Genomic DNA, 20,144 nt, shown 5'->3' on the forward strand with positions numbered 1-20,144 from the left:
AAAGGGAATTATTTGAGTATCCGAAGAGATCGGGAAGGCCGTACGGAATGAATGCTCTCGACTCGGGTTAGTGGCGTCAGAAGCTATTTGAGTTTCTCATAACTATGAGCAAAATTTATGGTTGCGGTGTTTATCTTGTAAAGATTGCAGTGAAAGTCTTGGATACATTATTTAAACATCCTCTATGTAATAGCAGAATCCTATATGTGCCGTCTATACACCGCGGTATGTGCAAGGTGACGAATCCAAACAATCTATCCCGCTGCACGTGCAGATCCAGTCCGAAGGACCTCCAACATTACATGTGTAGCAAACCAGAGGGTCCAGCCCTATCCGACCAAGCGCCTCTGAACCCGATAAACGCCGTCCGATACCATCGAGTCCCCCGCTAAATATGTCATAGAAACCAAAAAAAAATATGTCACCCGACCAGGGTTCGTAAAGTATGAAGTAGAAAGAACGCTCGGGCGTCGTATTTCCCGATGCAAAATCGTGGGTGAAGAATTATAGCAGTGGCGAGAAGGGCGTGATTATGGAAGAAGAATGGATGAACGGATGTCATCCATTGATTCGATCCATCCTTCGGGGAAGGCACGCTGCTTGAACCATGCTTTCTCCAACTCTTCAAGGCCTCGATCGACATTCTGGACCATTGTTAGTATTCCACTAAGAAGATGTAATGCAAAACGGTTTAGAGACATACCTTGAAACCATATCGCTGCAGTTCGGTCATGGTCTGTCGTACATATTTCTGTTCATGTTCGTTTCGTGTCTCATGTCCCGCGGTGAACAGGGGCCATAGTGCCGCCAGTTGTCCCACGTCTTTGGCGAGCTTTCTAATTAGTGCTAAAATTCGCGACGCAAGCATGTCCAGTAGCGGCCTTTGGGACGGACGATCAGGTCGCCCTGCCGCTCCCACTCGGTGGAGGAATATATTAGTGGCTTTCTCGTAAGCCTCGATGCATCCCGCGTATTCGAGAACATCTGGATAAGGGTATTGCTGTAAGCTCGTGTCATCCAACTGGCCTAGGCTTTGAAGAGCATCAGGGGCGTTCAAACGCCATTGCACTAGTCGCTGCAGCAGTTCGTGATAGACAAGGTCTTCTTGCTCGAGTGACATGAGGCCATCGTGTTTAGCTTTTCCGAACGCACTGATTGCCGCCTGGATTTCCATCATCGCCGACCAACATTGGCGCAGCTCCACCAAGAGATGGTTGTAGGCGGGCGCTTCCGAAGACAAACTTGGGGTGCCAAGATTGTACTCCCAGCCCCCTCCATGAGTTGTCCAATAACTACCTTCTACCACTGTGCCTTCGCTGGTGGCACATGCTCCGGCGACGTCGAGGTATGAAAGAAGAGAAACCAGGAATGGTCGGATCGGGTGGTTGATTTCAGCGAGCCGCTTGGCTTCTTTTGCGGGGTCGTCATTGGCGGAGAACAAGATTCGGTATATCTCGCGGGCTCCCTTGAGGTGGATAGCCCAGTTGTGATTTTGAGAGTCCATCATCTAACCAGTCAGCATGAAAGACAGGTACGCAGGTCTGCGGTGGACTTACCTCGAACAGAGACAGCAATAGACAAGTGGCAAGGTCGGTGAGCCGGACACTCTGGTCTGGCTCGGTGTACCGAGTCCTGAAAGACTTAACAACTTCACCGTAGTTGCTCATAGCCTGTTGAAGATGCTTGTTTCGTTGCTGCCCTTTGGAAGTATTGGCGAGATGCAGTGCCCCCATAGCTTGCATGGCGCTAGCCATGGACGGTGATGACCGAGCGAGGTCCGGGAAAAACCGTCGATAGGGATTGATGTTGATCGAATTGTCGTAAATGAGCAACAAGGTAGCGACTTGATCGACGAAGTGTGTGTAATAGCGGCCCTCGACACAGTCGAGAGACGAAGATATAAACTCGGCTGGGGAGATCGGCTCCTGGAAACGGAATTTTATGGGTTTGAAGTCTGCAACCGTTGTAGGAGACACCACTAGTGCCTCGAAAGGCTCCTCATTCTCTTTCGACTCCTGCTTCACCTCTTGTGGTGTCGGGGAAGTCGATTTCTTGTCTCGTTTCTTAGTGGGCGCGGTCGTGGATTCGAAAGTAGCCGGTGGCGGCCCGTAGACCTTGAAAGTCATGCGGCCCTGTGTCCCATCGCACTCGAGACCCAACCGAGTACAATTCTTACACGACGGCGACGCTTCATCGCAGCGCACATGGCGACGACGGCAGGTTGAACATCCGGTGAACCCCCGGTGATGCCATCTCCGGACCCGCTTTCGTTTCTCAGGCACAGCAGCGGCTGCGGGAAGCTGGGGCTGTGCGGGGAGAGGAGGCTTTCCCGGAGCACACACCAAAGTCTGAACCTCCATATCTATGAACTCAAGTTGAATTGGCGAAAAGATGGTGGGGGGAAGATATCCATGAGACAGAGGGAAGGACGGGGAGAGGTCCGACCGGAATTCCAAGCCAGACTACGGAACGTTCACCAGTGTAGCATTCAGTGGCGGGGGTTTCGGGATCGGTACAGTGGTTGATGAGATAAGGAGTACGTAGTAAAAGAGCGAGTATTGGAGTGTCCAGACGCTGCAAGTCTGAATGTCGCTTGAGCGAAAATGAGGTGGTGGAGAGAATTTGATTGTGAGAAGAAAGGATAAGAATAAGAATAGGAATAGAGGATGAAATTGAATGATCGACAAGCGTTGGGAAGGGGGGAAAGAGAAGGTCGAGATCAGATCCGATTATTATTAAGTCAGTCGAACCACCGGGTTGGTTGAGGGAGGGAGTGTCCGGGGGGGCAAATAATCTAAAGGCGGCGAAAGATCAAGTCAGAGACAAGACAAAGGCCGGGGAGGGACCGAGTGGGGGAGAGAACTAAGACTGAGCACGAAGAGGGGTGAGGGGGAGGGGGAGGGAATGAAAGAGATTGAACTCTGGTCGGGCAAATAAAAATGCAACTGAAATTGATTAACTGCAGGTGAGACCAACTACCGACTTGGCTTATGTCTACCTAGTCTAGTATATGTCTGAGTCTTAAGTCGAAGTCTACTCCTCCGTAGCACTGGTCTTTTTCTACCTCAGCTAACTTACCCTTCGTCCACTCGAATTAATTATTTTTTTTCTTTGTGTTGTAAGTTAACTACTAGTTTTTATTAGCAACTTAGCAAGACTATGTAATACGTAGCCTGAGTGGTCGGGAGGTCTGGATGAGCGATTGAGAGCAATGGAACCCATAGCCCATACCCACTTTCTCCTACCTCTTCTCCCCAATCAATCTGCAGATCCTCCATCCGGAGACATGGTCCGGTGCATTAATTCTCCTTCTTCTCTGCCTCTCGTCTCTCTCCTTCTACCGAACATATCCTTTGGAAATGATATTACCTGTACATCTCTTGCATCATAGTTGCCAGTATTAAATACCCCTTTTTTAAATTGTCCTAGAGAAGAAGTGGAAAGAGAGAAACTGCAATCCGCCGGCTGCACCCTAAATTACCCTACAGTCGCCGACGCAACACTGGACAAAACGGAGGCTGCAGATCAACCCTAATGGTGGATCGGATGCCTGATGATCGGACATGGTCACCCTTTCTTCGGAACGCAACTCTGCCCCCAAAACTAAAAGACTAAAGCTTTCTTTCTTTTTAGGTCCTCCTGCTCGAAAATCACGCATGGAGAACAGTCCAGTCTTTACTAGCCTCCAGCAGCACCTCCTACCACACTTTGAGGAGGCCTCGCAAAGCTACCGAGAATCAGTGGCCCGCAATGACTGGCTTTCCTGCCTTTCCCAGATCCCCACTCCGATCCACTCGTGCCTTGGGTTCAGCGGCAGAAGATTGAGGTTGCGGTCGACTGGACAAGCCTGTCCTGCCAGAAATCTCCGTGCTTCTGATAGCAATGAAGCTAGTCAAAACTAGACCTGCGCCCCAAGAAAATTCTTGGAGAAATCAGTCAGTCATCCAGGAGTCCATCTGTCCAAAACCCAACGGATTTGCGCGAAATGGCAACTAGTTTCCTCCTTTCTCGATTGCCAAGCACTTGACTGGGAACTCTCTTCCTTGGCCGCTCCATTCAATCCAGTTGTCTCCCTCGTGCAACTTGATCTCAGTCGCTTGTTAACAGGCTTGTCCCTGTCCGCTCCCTGTTTTATATTCCAGGCGTGATATAGCCTGGAGCATCGTCATTTCGTCCATTTAACAGATCGTCCCGCAATCGCTCAGACTTGCCCAACGAGTCACCGTAAAATCGATCTTGCACCTCGGCAGAGGCTTCTTGGATTGTGGAATTGTCTCAACCTCCCCGGCGGTTGTACATTCCGTTGACCTCGATCCGAATGCGCGCTTCTTACTGCGCTTGGGTTAGAGAGGTTTACGCCCCCCTTGCGGAAAATCACGACTCCATTCTGGTGTGGGACGGGTGGTCCCGCCGTACCCCGTGCACTACCGTCAGAGGTCAGCGAAGGAAAACTTCGACGTCTTGCATAGTCCCATTTTCCCAGATTGTTCGATCTGATGAAGTCAGCCCCTTTGACCTGCCAATCATTGGTGACGCCCGATGACAGGTTTGTGGTCGATGTCAGTGGCCCCAGGGTCTTTGCATGATGTGCGAGAAGGCAATTCGAAAGGCAACAATCTCCACCGTCTTCGTCTCCCTACCGACGGTTCTCACACGTCCCGTTCCATGGACTAGGACGAGTTCTGGATGCAAGAGGCGATGAGGATCACAGATCCCCTTTGTAGCAAACGTCCGCAATGTGTAAGAGATTGGACCCTGTCCGATCAAGACTAGATATTCATGTCACGAACAAGGCAACTAGACTACTTCCCAAACATACTCAGGGCTAACCCCAATCCACCATCTATACAAACCCACCCGCTGAGGTAGCACCGTAGCAGCATCACATTGTTCCAGATGGGCCAGCACGCACTAAAAGATTAATCCCGGGCCGGTTTGACACAAAAGTGACTCGTCCAATGCTTATTACAGAGCCAGAAGATCACTAAATCCGCCGCCGGCCCAATTACCCCCGTCTCTCTTCCCCCTCCCCTTCACGGAAGTAAACGGGGCATATCAGAAGATGCAGTCGCTAGTAAACTCAAATCGACATCCCGCTCGCTCCGAAGGGGAACATCCCGGAGTAGCCCATAGCAGATCCTTTCCCCTTCCTTCTCTTTCTCGCTCTCTTCCTAGAGGTTCCCTTACAACCCAGAGCCCCTGGCCTATTCTTGAACCGTTGCGCCACCAGGTTCTCGAAAGTCTAAGCCGACATATAGTTTGTTGTGTGTTGATTGTCTAATAACGGTACAGCCTTCAATGAAAATAATATGCCTTAACACCAACCGGTGTAAACTCAGTTCAAAGCGTGCGCGTACTGTACTTCATCACATTTAGTGCTCGTGCGTTGCTTAAGTTGGAGACTAGAGTGCCAATCCCTCTCGTGCACAAGAAACAGCATCACGGCATCACGGCACTCCTCCTTCCCATACCTGTTCCGTCATTGAAGGCTGGTTCTACATTGTCTCACTCACCTCAACCCCAGGGATCGTGGAAATCCGAACCCACCGACATACGTCAAAAACCATAGCCAAACATCATTATAGACTATGCACAATACACCAATGATCAGACAAGGCAGTACAGTACCTATACTCCGCACAAAGTATGCACTCACTCATGCACTCCAATTTCAAGACAGAAAAAAAAGAGATTATCTGAGCGCATCATGCCCTCGAACCTTCTGGATCATGATTTACCCCCTTCTCAAAGACTTCCGCTTCCTCCATCCCCGAACTAATCCCAACTCGCATAACTTAACCGAATCTCCATTGAATTGTTCGGGCATCGCCCGACACCAATGCAAGGAGAGTGGCCATCTCTGCATATGTCGCATGCAACAATTCCTTTCCCCCATTCCTCCGCCGCCGTTCTCGCATCCTGCATGCCCTAAAATCGGCAGTATTGCTTACTCCGTAGGTACAGTACCTAGCAGTGCCAGTAGTTTCCTTTTCCGAATTGGCCCCGGAAAGGATGATCGGATCCGGGAGGATGAGTAGAAAGATTGTTTTTCTCTCCCTCTGGCCCTTGAAAATTCATCTTGACAGGGGTGGTTGTCACTGCCTCACGTTCTCAGTTTTAGATCGTGTGTGGGCTGGGCTAAGTCTTAGTCAAGATCTGGTAATGGGTTTGCTGAGCGCGGGCGGATGGTGCGGGACGACTATAGCTGCTAGGCTGCTAGGCTGCTAGGTTGCAATCTAGCTGTGCCGGTGAAATGATTTGTTTTGATCTATTTGTGTGTGTGCTGGATAGCTGTAGCAACGATGGTGTCCACCGTGCCTTCTAGAAGGGCTGAGGCAATGAAGTCGTGTTTACTGTGGCGAAAAAATTCAGCTTGTGTATTTGCAAGTAGGAGATTGTGTGGCCTTGCAGTAAGAGAAAGCAATCAGGCATGGAAAGTCTACAGTGGGATGTTAGAGTACAGGAGTTCTCGGGGAGACCAGCTGGACGCATCGAATGGAAAACACATGTCAACTAAGGGCCTGTATTTGGCTGTGGCTGGATCACTCCATATGTACATACACAGACCCAATTATCCTGTCCATCTCAAATCCAAGGCAACCAAGATGTGGACTAGTTGGTCGAGGCTTAGCCCACACTATGGCCCCTTTCCGGTCTTTCAGGTTCGTATTGTTAAGTTTGCCCTTGCGCGTAGTCGGCCGAGCGCCGACGGCAATGGCACGACGATCACCCCCACAACCCGAGAACAGTGAAAGCCAACGTCATGACTGAGAAAAGAGAGATGAAGAAAAGAAATTAGAATACAGAGAAAGTATTGGGTATCTGCTGGCAAACCAGAATTTCAAATTGCCCGCCAGAGGTAGGAAAATGCAAGGGTCAGACATTCATGAAGAGTGAACACAATTCAGAGAGGAAAAGGAGATAATGAGGGTCGGAATCAGATCATCAAAGGCGCTCCGCTATCCTGAAATAATTTGATGAGACATCATATCTGAACCAAGACAGCTGAAACCAATTAGGGAAGGAAGAGGGCCCGGTAGCGCACCGGATGCGGACGGTACAACATGTGAGAGGCGACCTAGGACGAACTCATGCATCAACAGACACGGTCGTCCCGGGGAAAGGAAAGGATGCGGATTCTCGGGGCTCAGGATCTGGCGACTCCGCCGCGTCGCCCTTCCCATTCGCACGGTCGAATTCCAATGTTTCGGCTAGCTCAGCAGCCATGGGATCGAGATCTTCCTCCTTGAGACCAGTGGCGAGTGCCACCAACTTCCGATGGACATCGAACTTGGTGCTTACTCCCGCGTCAGCCGTCTGCTGAGCAAGGTCTTTGACAGCAGCGCGCCGAGCTTTCTGTGCCGAGCACAGTTGTCGAGTCAGCTGGTAGGTGCGCAGCAGTTTATCGTGGTCTGTGGCGGGTGGCGTCGTACCCTCCTGTGCTGCAGGCACTACTACCGATGATATGCGCTCTCTTAGGCGACCCTGCTGAATCTGCTCCAGCAGTGACTCATAGCCACTTCGCAACTGCTCATAGCGTTCAAGCTGCGCATCGATTGGTTGCTCACCAGCCTCCTGCGCTTGTAAGACAGCTGTTTCTTTCTGCACCTTCTGTCGATCCACCTCTAGTTGCTCGTACAGTGTTTCCGGGTTCGCAACGTCGTCAGAGTCCTGCCCATTCGCTTTTGAGCTTCCGTAGCTTACGGTAAGTTTCTTATTTGCTTCAGCCATTATCACACCGATTTTGGTCAGCAACGCGGTGGTGGCGGGAGATGATGACTCTTGGGCAAGACTGGCGGCCTGGGTGTCAACATTCATCGGTCCTGGTGCTTCGCCGTCCAATTGGTCATTGCCCATCGTGATAGATGATGGCGGAGGAGGAATGTCGCGTTCGGACGGATGCGCTCGTCGAGTAATGCTTGCAGCCGTCTCGCCCTTCTTGTTCACCAAGTCGCCAGCCCGTGGACACCGTGCAAGAAGCAAGTCCACCAAGCGGAAAGCGCCATTCCGAGCAGCGACCAAGGCCGCTGTGTCTCCATTAGAGTCCTGGGAGGACAACAACAGATCGACTTCTTCCACCGAGCACATGAGGCGCAGCTTGTCTAGCAGCACATCACAATAGTACCGTGAGCTTTTCCATTTTCCCTTGCTCCGCGTAGTCTCTGCTATATGATGAAATATGGTAGCACCAAACCAGTCTCTGAATGAGACTGTATCCCAAAGTAAATCGAGAAGCGGAGGCAAAGTTCTCTTCTCGTAGTTATTTGTAAACAGAACGGCTCGCACAAGCGGGGTTTCTTCGTGTACCGATAATGCCTTCATATCTGCTCCTCTCCGTAGAAGATCTTTCACAATCTCTATATCTCCCATAGCACAGGCCCAGTGAAGGGCCGTGTTACCAGAGTCGTCAATTGGGCGATCTACCTGGAAGTTGGATGGTGGCTGTGGAGGTGGTACACGTGTAGCCTCGGGCGCATCGCCTACTGTCATGAAGTAGTCCAAGAGCTGGTCCCCATAGAGTATGTGTTCTTGTTCCCTGATGGACATCACAGGCGCCTCGTTGATTCCACGCTTCCGCTTGCGAGAGAAGTTACCGTTCTGTGACATTGTCATCATCTCCTCATCCGCTATCATTGACGACGACTCAAGCGTCGCTTGCTCGATGGACTCGTTGTCGTCAAAGCCGGCGCTCATCTCGTATTGTTCGTGAGTAAAGGGAGGTGGCGCCATGTTCCGGGCTGGTTTGATAGCACTAAAGACCTCTTCGTTCACAGTTCTCCGGTTGGCTGTGTTTTTCGGTGCCCTTGGTTTCGATGCGGCGGTTGTGTGTTTCGGTGCTGGTGGAGGGCTACGATCTCCGGCAACATAGTCAAAGATCGGCCTCAATTTGTCGATAATGTTGTTGCGCTCAGCGAGAAGTCGGCCTTCAGGGAGAGGTATCCATGTTCCTACTAATGTCAGAATCTATACGTCTTTCAAAAGAAGGGATAATCATGGGGAGCTTGGGCAAGATGGACTTACCTTGATATTTGCCATATCCACCTTGCACTTTCTCATGGACACCCTTTTGTACCTCCCGCTCGAGAATCCTCGTTCTCGCTGGCTTGTCGAAACCGGCGACTTTGAGAATATGGGTTGCATTTATCCAGTCATCCGACCGTCTGCGCATCACGCTTTCTCCATCAAGTTTCAGCTCGTATACCGGTACCTAGTGACATGCATCAGCTGGGGGTTCTACCCCTTCGGTTGATCGAAATTGGTCGTAAGTGATCCAATCGAGGAGGGCACGGTAGGTTCTGGATATTCCTACTTACACTGCTGTAGGTAGCAGAGTACACCTTAGAAAAGTCAACTCCCGCCATGATGTGCGTCCCCTCACGCTGTCCTGATTCAGTGAGGTCCCGTTCAGCAACAGCGACTGACACCGCCACCCGGCAGTCGGACAACAACAAGGATTTCAGGAGTTTATTCAATTATTGAAATGCATTAAGATCCAACGCTCGTTGATTGGCCGGGTTGCTTCACATGAACATGTTTTGGGAAAGACCGAGGATGGCTTGTTAATGATTCTGCAGTATTGATCTCGAAACGCGAAGGTCTGGCTAAGCAAGACGCGCCCTGGGTACGTCGGACCGCGTAAAGTGGATTTAGCCAAGCTAGTCCTCTTACGGATAAATAGTCACGTGCAGTCACATGATGCTACCGGCAAGGAAGGAACGACGACGACTACGGAATAGCTGCAACCCTCACGGTCCAGTCGCTTGTCCTCGAAACCCACCTTGCTAACACCCTTTTCTCCTCTCAATATGACTGTTGCCGAGACATTGAAGAGCGCCGTTGGGCTTTCGGGCAGCACTCGTAAGTTTTTATTGCCATTGGCCCCCTTTGCGTGGGGAAGCAACGCGTTGAATAATGCTGCTCATGACTGACACACCCTCTCAGCTGCCACGAGCCAGGAAATGTCTGATGCTCGCCTTCCTCTTCAGTACCGCGACTCTTGCGCTCACTTGCTAATCCCTTTGAACCGCTGCCGGCAGCAGGAGTACTACCTCCCTTGGAAGTGCGAGGTGCGTTGTTCTGACTCCGAGAATACTCCTTCCCTATAATTTGCGTTATGGAACAATGGATCTGACATGTGCTTCGCAATCTGCAGGATGAGCGACACAGCTACGAGAAGTGCCAGTACGAGGAGTTCAAGAAGCGCGTCGCCAAGATGGAAGAGCTCCGCGCCGCAAAGGATGGTGCCCGCAGCAATTGATACCGGAAATTTCGACATCCTATTATTCGCGACGAACGAAGCAGCATGTTATGTACATAGAGATTGTGAGATTGTTTGTCCATGTACCGACTTTGGCGTTGGGATTCTATCGAGTCGATCCTGTCGATACCATATTTTGAGAGCCAGGGTCAATCAACCCATGAAAGGCCTCAGTAGCTGGTCACCTCCCTCCAGTGTCTTTTGGGAGAACCGCGCAGCTTGACGTGCTCCTACTCTAGGGCAATATAGCATGAGTAAGACAGGCATTCCTGCCCTAGCCGGAGGCCGGTTTGAGCATGTCAGCCTGCTAAAAAGCGAGTCGAAATTGAGACAGCATCAATTGATTCTGGCACGAGAGCTTCAATCCTTTTTCTGGAGCACCTTATCCTAATTGCAAATCAAGTTAAAATGATGGTAACAAGCCCCCGCTTTACATAGTCAATCATGTGCGAAGATGCCATGGTCTAGGTGTGTATTATGTAGCGCAGTAGAAAGAGGAATCTTGCGTAAGCCATTTCAATCATGTTTCTCTCGCTATGCTGGAAAAGAAATGCATAGTTATAGCTAGTTATAGCTGGCGAATGGATCTGTATACGGCTGCAGCGCACTGATGACGGGAAAATCACCTGACCGGGCGCCTTTCCTCCACGCTGCTTAGAAATCGACGTGGGTGACAATCACCGATAATGCTTTTCCTGCCCCGCTACGAACGGAGAGACGTTTTGTCCCCGCCAATAGGCGACTGAGCCTGGAACCCCGAAGGTTCGACACGAAAATCAGCATCAAGTCGATAAGAAGGAGCACGATCCGTCTGCTTCCTCTTTCTCTGGCATCCTTTGATCCTGCTTGGCGGTTCAGGATCCTGGTTCATCTCGCCTGTGCCTTGAGTCGGGCCATTGCGTGCTACTGACGTGACTCGATTGGGGGTCCTAGATCGGAGTCTAAGTGTCGAATCTGGAATTTCCCCTCATCTCCGCGGGGTTTTTGTATGGACTGATTTTCCCGTCCTCTCACCCCACTACCTTTGTGCCGCGACCCAACGGTCAAGTTTTCCCCTCGGAAAATCCGCGCGTCTTTCTGCGGATAGTCCTGATCAGCGACAGAATGGGCTTGCTGTATGTGATGAGCGCTGAGTGAAAGCCAGATTATTTGAGCGCGCCAGAAACTGACTTGCGTTCCTACAGCGCGCTTGGAACGGCCCTGGATTGGCCGGAGGCCAAGAAGAGAGCAGACCAGGTTCGCAAATGGGGAATTGAGGTGAGTATCTCGCCATTGAGTCTCTTTGGCATATGTCGCAGCCAGAAATGTATTGACCGAAGACAGCAATTACTTGCGAACTGGCATAGAGCCAAGGGTAAGGAGCGCAATGCTCTGCTTTGGGGCGACGAGGTAACATTTTACCCCGCAGGATCTCATGTTCTTGTGCTGATCGATCTCAACTCATCAGGTTGAGTACCTTGTTGTAGCTGTCGATGACGAAGCGAAGAAGGCCCGCCTTTCACTCGCACAGGCGGAGATTCTTAAGTCGCTTGCGGAGGACGAAGCATCATGGAAGCAGGGAACTCGACCTCAGTCCCCGAACAATGAGCAGTGAGATCTGGTGACAAGAACAGATTGTGGACATTTCTGATGGATTGCAGTGACGGGGAAGAGCCACCACACTTCCATCCGGAGTTTGGCCGCTTCATGCTTGAAGCAACGCCGGGTAAGCCCTGGGGAATTGATTTCAAGGACCTGCTGAAGGTCGAGTCAAACATGAAATGGCGGTTCGTACCCAACCACTGGATTTGATGATAGCTTGTGACCTCTAACATCATCATCCACAGACGCGAGGTTGCCAAAGCCCACATGGCACCGAATGAACATCCCATCACCCTTACGACATTCCCTCGTCTGGGTACCAAGGATGACTATATTCAGCCCTATTATCCACCGTCTGGTCCTGCGCTTCGATCTCAGTTTGTGCCTGACGAGATTGCCAATCCGCACATCAGGTTCCCAACCCTGGCTGCTAATATCCGGTCAAGGAGAGGTCGCAAGGTTGAATTGAACGTCCCGGTATACAAAGACACGAATACGCCCGAACCATTCAGAGATCCAACTGTGAATTATGATCTTCATATCTGGCCCGAGGATGACGACGTTAGGAACGGGGCAGCCAAGGACGATCATGTGTACATGGATGCCATGGCTTTTGGCATGGGCAGTTGCTGTCTGCAAATCACTTTCCAAGCCAAGAATATGACTGAAGGGAGGAAACTGTACGACCAATTGAGTCCATTGGGCCCTATCTTGTTGGCCTTGACCGCTGCTACGCCGATTTACAAGGGCTTCCTTGTTGACACGGATGTACGCTGGAATCAGATTGGTGGGGCTGTTGATGACCGTACTCGTGAAGAGCTTGGCGAACTTGTACGACTGCCCTGTCCCGGATTGATGTCGTTCGCTAACATCTCATAGCCCTTGAAAAATGATAGATGGACGATCCCTAAATCTCGATATGCCTCAAACTCGACCTATATCTCACAAGACCCCCGGTTGCGAAAGGAATATTTGGACCCTGACTTGATCATTGATGAGGATATCAAGAAGCGTCTGATGGACGACGGAATGGATGATCTTCTAGCCACACATTTTGCACATCTCTTCATCCGTGATCCTTTGGTCATCTTCTCGGAAGATCTTGAAGAACTCGACTTGAACAAAGCAGATCACTTTGAGAATCTGCAGTCCACAAACTGGCAGCATATGCGGTTCAAACCCCCACCACCTGACAAGGATGACATTGGTTGGCGGGTCGAGTTCCGTTCCATGGAAATCCAGATGACCGACTTTGAGAACGCAGCGTTCAGCATTTTCATTGTACTTGTGACACGCGCGATCTTGACTTATGATCTAAACTTCTATATCCCGATTCAGCGCACGACAGAGAACATGGAGACCGCACATGCACGCAACGCGGTTCACGACCGGAAATTCTACTTCCGCAAGGACCCTTTCTCCCCTCGCCGCCCGAATCCTCATTCATCCAGTGGAAGCAACGTCTCTTCCACCACGTCGTCCGCTGCCAACTCACCGCCTCCATCGCCATCCCTTACCCCGGTGGAGTCCGAGTACGAACTCATGACTATATCAGATATCATTAATGGTTCTTCCGATGGCTCTTTTCCTGGATTGATCCCACTTGTCGAATCGTACCTTAACAGTGTCAATGTGGATGTTGAGACTCGCTGCTCATTGGCCAGCTACCTTGACTTGATACGCAAACGTGCGAATGGGACTCTCTGGACGGGCGCCAAGTGGATCCGCGAATTCGTTGCTTCGCACCCGGACTACAAGCAAGACAGTGTCGTCTCGGAGCGGATCTGTTATGACCTTGTTGTGGCCGTGGACGAGATGAGCGTGCATGAGGGGAGGAACGGTACCGTTGGGTGGGAGCTTCTCAAGGGTAAAAATACTTGAACAGAAGTTGTAAATACATTCACATATAGATGTAGATAGCTTGTCCATTTTCACTGTCACTTATTGTTGAGTACTACACATGCTGTCAGTCGTGTTGCATAATATTACAGGAGACTTGGTTTGCTCAATTGCTTTTTTCTTGTGCTTAACATCATTGTATAGGAGGTTTGTTGGATGGACCTGATTTCTCTGGAACAATGTGGTAAGGAGTTGGTTGCGAGCCTCTTGAGTCAAGCTCCCAGAAGAGCATGTCCCCCCCCCCTTCGGTCTTCTTTCTCAATCGGACGGGACCTTCACGTTCACGCCTCAAAACTTTCCCGCAATCCTCGAATGCCACCCATTCAAGGCAACCAGATTTTTTCCTCCTCTGTCGGTTCTCGACACGAATCAGCCACTCCAGTCACCTTCCATGTGTTGTTGACTTTGTGAAGTATGAAGAGCTCAACGCCAACATGATGCACAGCACCGTTAACCTTTGCCCGGAAAGGGGCCCAGACGGCGGCCAAGCTACCTGAAGGATATACTTTCACTTCAGGGTCCCAGATACGCTCATCGATCTCATCCTGGATCTTGATCACCTGTTCCACGAAGGTTCCAATGGTACAGAAACGAGGGAGGGTCGGTGAAGGGGGCCAGAGGGACATTCCTCCCGCTCGCACGCAGTATTTGTCGAACTCAGCGGAACTTTTCGTCCTCAGCGCACCCAGAAAGCCGTTGATGACGATTAAGATGGATTCAATTTCCTCAGAATGTTGAGAGAATGCTGATTTCACATTGAACGTGGTAGAGGGGTCCCAAAGCATAATTTCAGAGTTCATATCAGAAGAAACAAGCGCCGTCGAACATGCCAGTGCTTGCAGGATGCTAGCTCCATCTCCCTCATGGTTGTCAACTGAATATAACTTATATGAGGGGGCTTTACTCACTGTCACGGGTACCGGTGACGTACCTTGACTTGGTGTCGTTGTGCCAGGAACGTTACTCTTGGTCTGTCATAGGAAAGACAGCACATGCACTTTCCCGACTTTGTAGGCACTGAAGCCAGTCGGCATTGAGTTTTTGGCCTACCCCTATCGGCTGGTCAGACGGACGGCCTTATTCCGAATCAATGCCGACATTTTCAGTTTATCAAGAGCTACAGTCACAGCGAGTCTCCATCAAGCTGCAGGTTCGAGTGCAGATTGTTTCAGAGGCGCAACCCTTGGGGTTACTGTTGCAGCCATGAGAACGCGCTCGCTTCATTTCGAAATTTTCTACCCTGCACTGAATCAATCGAGGCCCATCTCCTGGACAATTCGAGTGCTGTGAAGCGCCCCGGAATTACGATCGTCTGGCACGTCTCACAGAGCTCTTGCCATGTCCGACCACTTCAAAGGGTCGAGCGCAGTAGCAGTCAAGGAATCGAGTGTCAGGTCGTTTGATGTGAGCACTGTAAGACACTAAAGCTCCAGCCATTGCTCGTCAGGGAAGCTGCATATGTTTCGGTGGCTATGACGTGCTACAGCGTGTGACTCTGGTCTTCTCGATATTTAAATGGTAAGAACTGGTTGACCGGCCGTGGAACGGCAGATCCACGGCCAAGAAATCCCGTCGGAGGAAGTCTCACGAGTGAGGAACAGATTGCCTTGCCTGGATTGGCCCTGGTACGTCTTGGCTACTATATGGCTTGAAGGATTTTCTTGACTTCGGAGTAGGAGCTGCTTGTGCAATATGATTGCTGAGGGGTCCTCGCGAATCCTCGGAGCATAGCCGGCAGACGGCTGTTAGACCCTAAACATGCAAAGACCTGCAGACAGACCGACATGGCGGTCAGAAGCCCACATTTCTTCCTATCTCACTATCTGATATTCTAAACATTGTCTATATCTCCCGTTTTGTGCCAGGTCTGCGTTGCTTTGCTCCTCTTGTCTCTTCGATTTACTTGTTCTCCGTGGACACCAACTTTAGGCGGGCGTTGTCATCGAATGATACTCCCGCGCGGAACCCGGCTATAATGTTATGCCCGGATAGCCTTGATAGCATCACGCTATTATCCCGTTTGCGGGGACATGAACGGCATGTATCTTCCCCGCCAAGTTTTCAGCCCCGGGAATACCTCGGGTTAAGCGAAACTCGAGCAGAATGCGGGCACCTGTACGAATCAAGGTATCGAGACGAGGGGTTTTCGCCGACCTCTACATGACTAGCTCTCACCATTCTATCCCCATGACCCCATTGCTCCGCATTTTGGCCGGCGGCGCAACCTGATTTGGAAGCACTCCTTGTTGACGGTGGGATCTGGAGTACTTCCCCACACTCCGCGACTGCTATTAACTCGGGGTTGATGATGCAACGTTTGGACCTGATGCCGGGTTTTGCGCCAGACCCCTTATGCCGTGAAGATCCAGGTATAAATGCTGCAGAGCAGCGTCGTCGGAGCATGCTGTAGCAGCTTCAGAATCTTTTTGGAATTCATAGCTCTCTGCAAGATGCGCAGGGCATTCGTTTTTTTGCTTGGTCTCTCTGCCAGTGGTATTGTCGCTTCGGCTGATACATCTCAGCCTACAGCTCATGTACGCAATGGTACATATCTCGGAGTGAGAAACACCAATTATGAGCAGGACTTCTTCCTTGGTATACCTTATGCGCAACAGCCGGTTGGCGACTTGCGATTCAGGGTTCCAAAGTCCCTCAATGAAAGCTGGGATGGTGAGCGTGGGGCGAAGGCATACTCAGACATCTGTGTGGGATATGGGGTATGCCACTATACTACTGCCTTCACCGACATCTTATGACATAAGCTGACTTTAGTACGTTAGACAGATTCTATATGGTACCATCAGTCCGAAGCATGTCTCACCCTCAATGTTATCCGCGATTCCTCTTTCAACGAAAGCTCAAACCTCCCAGTAGGAGTCTGGATCCATGGAGGTGGCTTCACAGAGGGATCAAGTGCGGATCAGCGCTATAATATGTCTGCAATTGTTGCCAATGCTCAAAAGATTGGTAGGTCCCCCTTGAGCAGTCGTTATGGCTATTATTGACATGTCTTTGCACGCGCAGGCAAACCATTCCTCGCAGTGTCGCTTAACTACCGTCTCACGACCTGGGGTTTCATAAGCTCTAGTGAGGTCAGCGGCACAGGTAACACCAACCTCGGCCTTAGGGATCAGAGACTGGCACTTCACTGGATTAAGGAGAACATTGCTGCGTTCGGTGGTGATCCGAAAAAGATCACCATCTGGGGCGAGTCTGCGGGAGCAATGTCTGTTGGGTATCACCTTGCAGCCTACGGGGGTAGGGACGACAACCTCTTCCGTGCAGCAATCATGGAGTCCGGGGGAACCATTGCCGCCGGTCCATCCAACTACACCGGCTATCAGGCCCTCTATGACGACCTCGTGGCCAAGGTCAACTGCTCCGACGTTGTGGACTCATTGCAATGCCTGCGCGAGGTTCCATTTGAGAAGTTGAATAGCGTCCTCAATGGAACCGATGGGCAATCGAACTACCCTTTCTCTCCTGTCATCGATGGTGATTTGATTCCGACCTGGGGCAGCCTCCAGCTTGACCGCCATGAATTCGTTCAGGTCCCTATCATTGCCGGCACCAATACTGACGAAGGGACTGCGTTCGGGCCCACCGGGATAAATACGACGCAGGAATTCTATGCATATCTTACCAGTACGTATGCCCTGCTCTGTGTCTCTTGGTCTACCAGTATTACAATTTACTAAGTTGCCACAGATGGTCAGGCTGGATTCCAGCTCCCTCCCTCTATCGCCAAGCATATCCTGCAGGTCTACCCCGATGATCCGTCCTTGGGTATCCCGGAGTTCCTTGGCTCCAGACGAGTCACATCCAAGGGTTACCAGTGGCGACGCACATCCGCGTATGCAGGGGACGCGAAGATGCACGCGAATCGACGACGACAATGCGAGGCGTGGACGGCGACCAACACCACGGCCTACTGCTACCGCTTCAATGTGCGGTCCGCGGACGTCGCACCCTTGTCGGGAGCCACCCACTTCGAGGAAGTGGCCTTTGTCTTCAACAACCTCGCGGGCCTTGGGTACCACTACGGGCTCCCGTTCGCGGGGATGCCCGAGTCCTACATGCAACTGAGCCAGCTGATGACCAGCATGTGGGCATCTTTCATCCACGACCTGGACCCCAATTCGGGCATCAAGAACGAGTCGGCGGTCCGGTGGCAGGCATACGAGCAGGGTCGGCCGGTCGATCTGGTCTTCAATGCCAATACCACCAGCTATATGGAGCCAGACACGTGGCGAAAAGAGGGGATTGACTATATCAACTCCGTGGCAAGAGCGTACTGGCGATAGAACTGGTTTATTTCTCCCCGTTCATTAGGGTTCTGCTGCAAAGTCGGATCTACATGTACATGTGAAAGCGAAAGATGTTACTCTTGTGGTTTGATTTGGCCGCAGATGCAGCTTACGATAATGATATTGGATCTGGAGGTCAGAGAGCAAACAAACAAAGAATGACCCAAGATGTGCGTGGTTCGAGTTGGGGTGCTCATGTGTTTCTACGTAAAAGAGGAGGAGCCAGTCAACGGTCCTCGGCGACTTATGCACCCGGCCATGCCTGTAGATCTGAACACCTCTAGAACAGAGTTACTCCGCTTTGAGTGAAGCCCCGAGCGTAAGCATTACCAAGCAAGATTACCTTCTCATCTCATCCTTGGAAAGAAAGTCCTCCAGCCTTCGTTTCTTCGAACCAAATCGAAAACCAAGGGTAGTTAGTATCTCGGCCCATCATTCTAAACCATCCCACTATTCCCACGAAACCAAACCACGTACGTATGGAAGCCATACCCGAGCCAGAGACCAGACCCCAGTCAGAGACAAACAAGAGCCACCAATACACTTCCATACTAAGCACATACCATCACAAAGTTTCCACCGGCTCCAATTTCATCTAGTCCTGATCTGGGGGGAGGGGGGGCCAAGAACTTCTCACGTCCAGTTTTCGATTTTCTTCATCTATACGAACCCAAGGAACCGCTATACCTGTTTAACCATTGTAAGTGCAAAAGGGAACGAACGATAGAAGGAAAGCCTTTTTTTTTACGGGAAGTTGCAATCCTGGAAGATCGGATAGCGGATCCCAATCCCATTGTTAATTAGGTTTATCACCGGCGACTTGGTGGTCTGACTGTGGGAGTCGAGAAATACAGTATAACGAGCCAAGTTCTGCCCAGACTGGTATGTCTTTAGTGTATACTCGGTTCTTCCTGTTGTTCTTCGCCACTGGTATGGATCTACCGCCTATCCAGGGATGATCTGGGGTTCTTTACAAATTATCTCTGACATGATGAAATAAAACCTGAGGGTGTTGATCGAGACTTCACTGACCATCTGTACTACTGGAATCAGACCGAAAAGATCCCATAAGTTATTGAAAACAAAAGATGGTGTGAGAATTCCGGTAAAGGAAACATCCGATGTCATTGCGATCCCCTTGCCCTTTGCCCAAAAAGTGCACGAGATGAAAGAGAGAGCAGGTGGTTGAAGATGGTCTTAGCCTAAATGGACCAGCACAGATGTTTAGATTCTGGACGTTGAGATGAGATTTGGGAAGGTGGAGGGTGGGAGGGGAAAGTGGATGAGGGGGCGAGGGGGTAGAGAGGCCAGTGCAATGTTTTCCCGGAAGGTGGCTGTCAAAACTGTCATATCATTTTCCCTTTCTGGGAAGCGGACACAGACAGCCCCCTTCCAAAATTTGGTTTATAATTTGCTTCTTGTCAACAATCCCCACCGGTGCGATGCTGGATATTCGCCTCTTTTGATTGTACTGTACTGTACAAGTACTCACTGTGGATTGTTCATGAATTGAATAGGGAGTTGATTTAATTACTGGCTGGATTCGATTAACTAATGTAATCCCCCCAGTACTGACTATATGTCTATACACTACTGACCACGCGGTGGATCACAGTATCGGCAAAATGTATACCGAGTACCTCCGATTGCCTCTTCCCACTGACTCCGCATGTCATCTCCCGACGATCCCATTGTCTTCCCACCCCCGTTCTTTGCTCTGATTCGAATTGACAATCTCGAACTCGTTAGTCATTTCCATTCTTCATTCTCGCGACGATCCCGAGGAAATTCGTGAAGAAAAAGGGCACCCACCCATTCTGAGAAACCTTAAATCTCGTTTACTCACTGGGGGGAATTTGTCGTGGTCGGCCTGGTCTCGGTTAACATTACTTGAAAGACGCGCCTCAACCATGGAACCAGCCGGTCCGGGTTGTAGATACACGCCAGATATGCCAGATATTCCAGATAGCCGCCGCGTATATCGGCAACTTTGGTGAAAGATTCAAGAACAACCACAAACCACTCTTTTTTTTTCTCTTTCAACCTCAACAAAGGTCTGGATTCGGGGAGGAACGTGGAAGAAAGTGGATTTCGGGGGG

General features: G+C 50.6%; 8 protein-coding genes across 8 annotated transcripts; 5 read left to right on the forward strand and 3 right to left on the reverse strand.

Annotated features, from left to right (window-relative positions):
• Window positions 1-461: 461 nt before the first annotated feature.
• Window positions 462-2,577, reverse strand: BO82DRAFT_82306 (Zn(II)2Cys6 transcription factor). The gene is made up of 3 exons (XM_025641588.1): window positions 1,557-2,577; window positions 704-1,507; window positions 462-644 (listed from the first exon to the last, which is right to left on the reverse strand). Exons 1-3 carry the CDS (start codon window positions 2,358-2,360, stop codon window positions 531-533), a joined length of 1,722 nt encoding a protein of 573 aa, XP_025491803.1. The 5' UTR covers window positions 2,361-2,577; the 3' UTR covers window positions 462-530.
• A 2,857-nt stretch (window positions 2,578-5,434) lies between these two features.
• BO82DRAFT_82348 (uncharacterized protein) lies at window positions 5,435-6,234 on the forward strand. The gene has a single exon (XM_025641590.1). It carries the CDS (start codon window positions 5,589-5,591, stop codon window positions 6,036-6,038), a length of 450 nt encoding a protein of 149 aa, XP_025491804.1. The 5' UTR covers window positions 5,435-5,588; the 3' UTR covers window positions 6,039-6,234.
• BO82DRAFT_82316 (uncharacterized protein) lies at window positions 6,100-6,921 on the forward strand. The gene has a single exon (XM_025641589.1). It carries the CDS (start codon window positions 6,303-6,305, stop codon window positions 6,750-6,752), a length of 450 nt encoding a protein of 149 aa, XP_025491805.1. The 5' UTR covers window positions 6,100-6,302; the 3' UTR covers window positions 6,753-6,921.
• A 168-nt stretch (window positions 6,922-7,089) lies between these two features.
• BO82DRAFT_336008 (putative APSES transcription factor) lies at window positions 7,090-9,580 on the reverse strand (the record flags this gene model as incomplete). Its single annotated transcript, XM_025633326.1, has 3 exons — window positions 9,315-9,580; window positions 9,022-9,208; window positions 7,090-8,951 (listed from the first exon to the last, which is right to left on the reverse strand). Exons 1-3 carry the CDS (start codon window positions 9,360-9,362, stop codon window positions 7,090-7,092), a joined length of 2,097 nt encoding a protein of 698 aa, XP_025491806.1. The 5' UTR covers window positions 9,363-9,580.
• Window positions 9,581-9,747: 167 nt separating this feature from the next.
• Window positions 9,748-10,658, forward strand: BO82DRAFT_354610 (NADH dehydrogenase [ubiquinone] 1 beta subcomplex subunit 7). Its single transcript, XM_025635245.1, has 3 exons — window positions 9,748-9,858; window positions 9,943-10,067; window positions 10,154-10,658. The coding sequence occupies exons 1-3, from the start codon at window positions 9,807-9,809 to the stop codon at window positions 10,256-10,258; spliced, it is 282 nt and encodes a 93-aa protein (XP_025491807.1). The 5' UTR covers window positions 9,748-9,806; the 3' UTR covers window positions 10,259-10,658.
• A 346-nt stretch (window positions 10,659-11,004) lies between these two features.
• BO82DRAFT_432519 (glutamate--cysteine ligase) lies at window positions 11,005-13,835 on the forward strand. Its single transcript, XM_025640789.1, has 7 exons — window positions 11,005-11,373; window positions 11,443-11,515; window positions 11,582-11,647; window positions 11,706-11,848; window positions 11,899-12,024; window positions 12,085-12,670; window positions 12,719-13,835. Exons 1-7 carry the CDS (start codon window positions 11,363-11,365, stop codon window positions 13,718-13,720), a joined length of 2,007 nt encoding a protein of 668 aa, XP_025491808.1. The 5' UTR covers window positions 11,005-11,362; the 3' UTR covers window positions 13,721-13,835.
• Window positions 13,836-14,061: 226 nt separating this feature from the next.
• BO82DRAFT_284083 (uncharacterized protein) lies at window positions 14,062-14,523 on the reverse strand (the record flags this gene model as incomplete). Its single annotated transcript, XM_025631445.1, has 1 exon — window positions 14,062-14,523. The coding sequence occupies one exon, from the start codon at window positions 14,521-14,523 to the stop codon at window positions 14,062-14,064; it is 462 nt and encodes a 153-aa protein (XP_025491809.1).
• A 1,665-nt stretch (window positions 14,524-16,188) lies between these two features.
• Window positions 16,189-18,273, forward strand: BO82DRAFT_392334 (cholinesterase; the record flags this gene model as incomplete). The annotated part of the gene is made up of 4 exons (XM_025638611.1): window positions 16,189-16,455; window positions 16,543-16,705; window positions 16,763-17,383; window positions 17,447-18,273. 4 exons carry the CDS (start codon window positions 16,189-16,191, stop codon window positions 18,040-18,042), a joined length of 1,647 nt encoding a protein of 548 aa, XP_025491810.1. The 3' UTR covers window positions 18,043-18,273.
• Between the last annotated feature and the right edge of the window lie 1,871 nt (window positions 18,274-20,144).

The sequence above is a fragment of the Aspergillus uvarum genome (assembly GCF_003184745.1).
Source record: "Aspergillus uvarum CBS 121591 unplaced genomic scaffold BO82scaffold_28, whole genome shotgun sequence".
NCBI lineage: Eukaryota > Fungi > Ascomycota > Eurotiomycetes > Eurotiales > Aspergillaceae > Aspergillus > Aspergillus uvarum.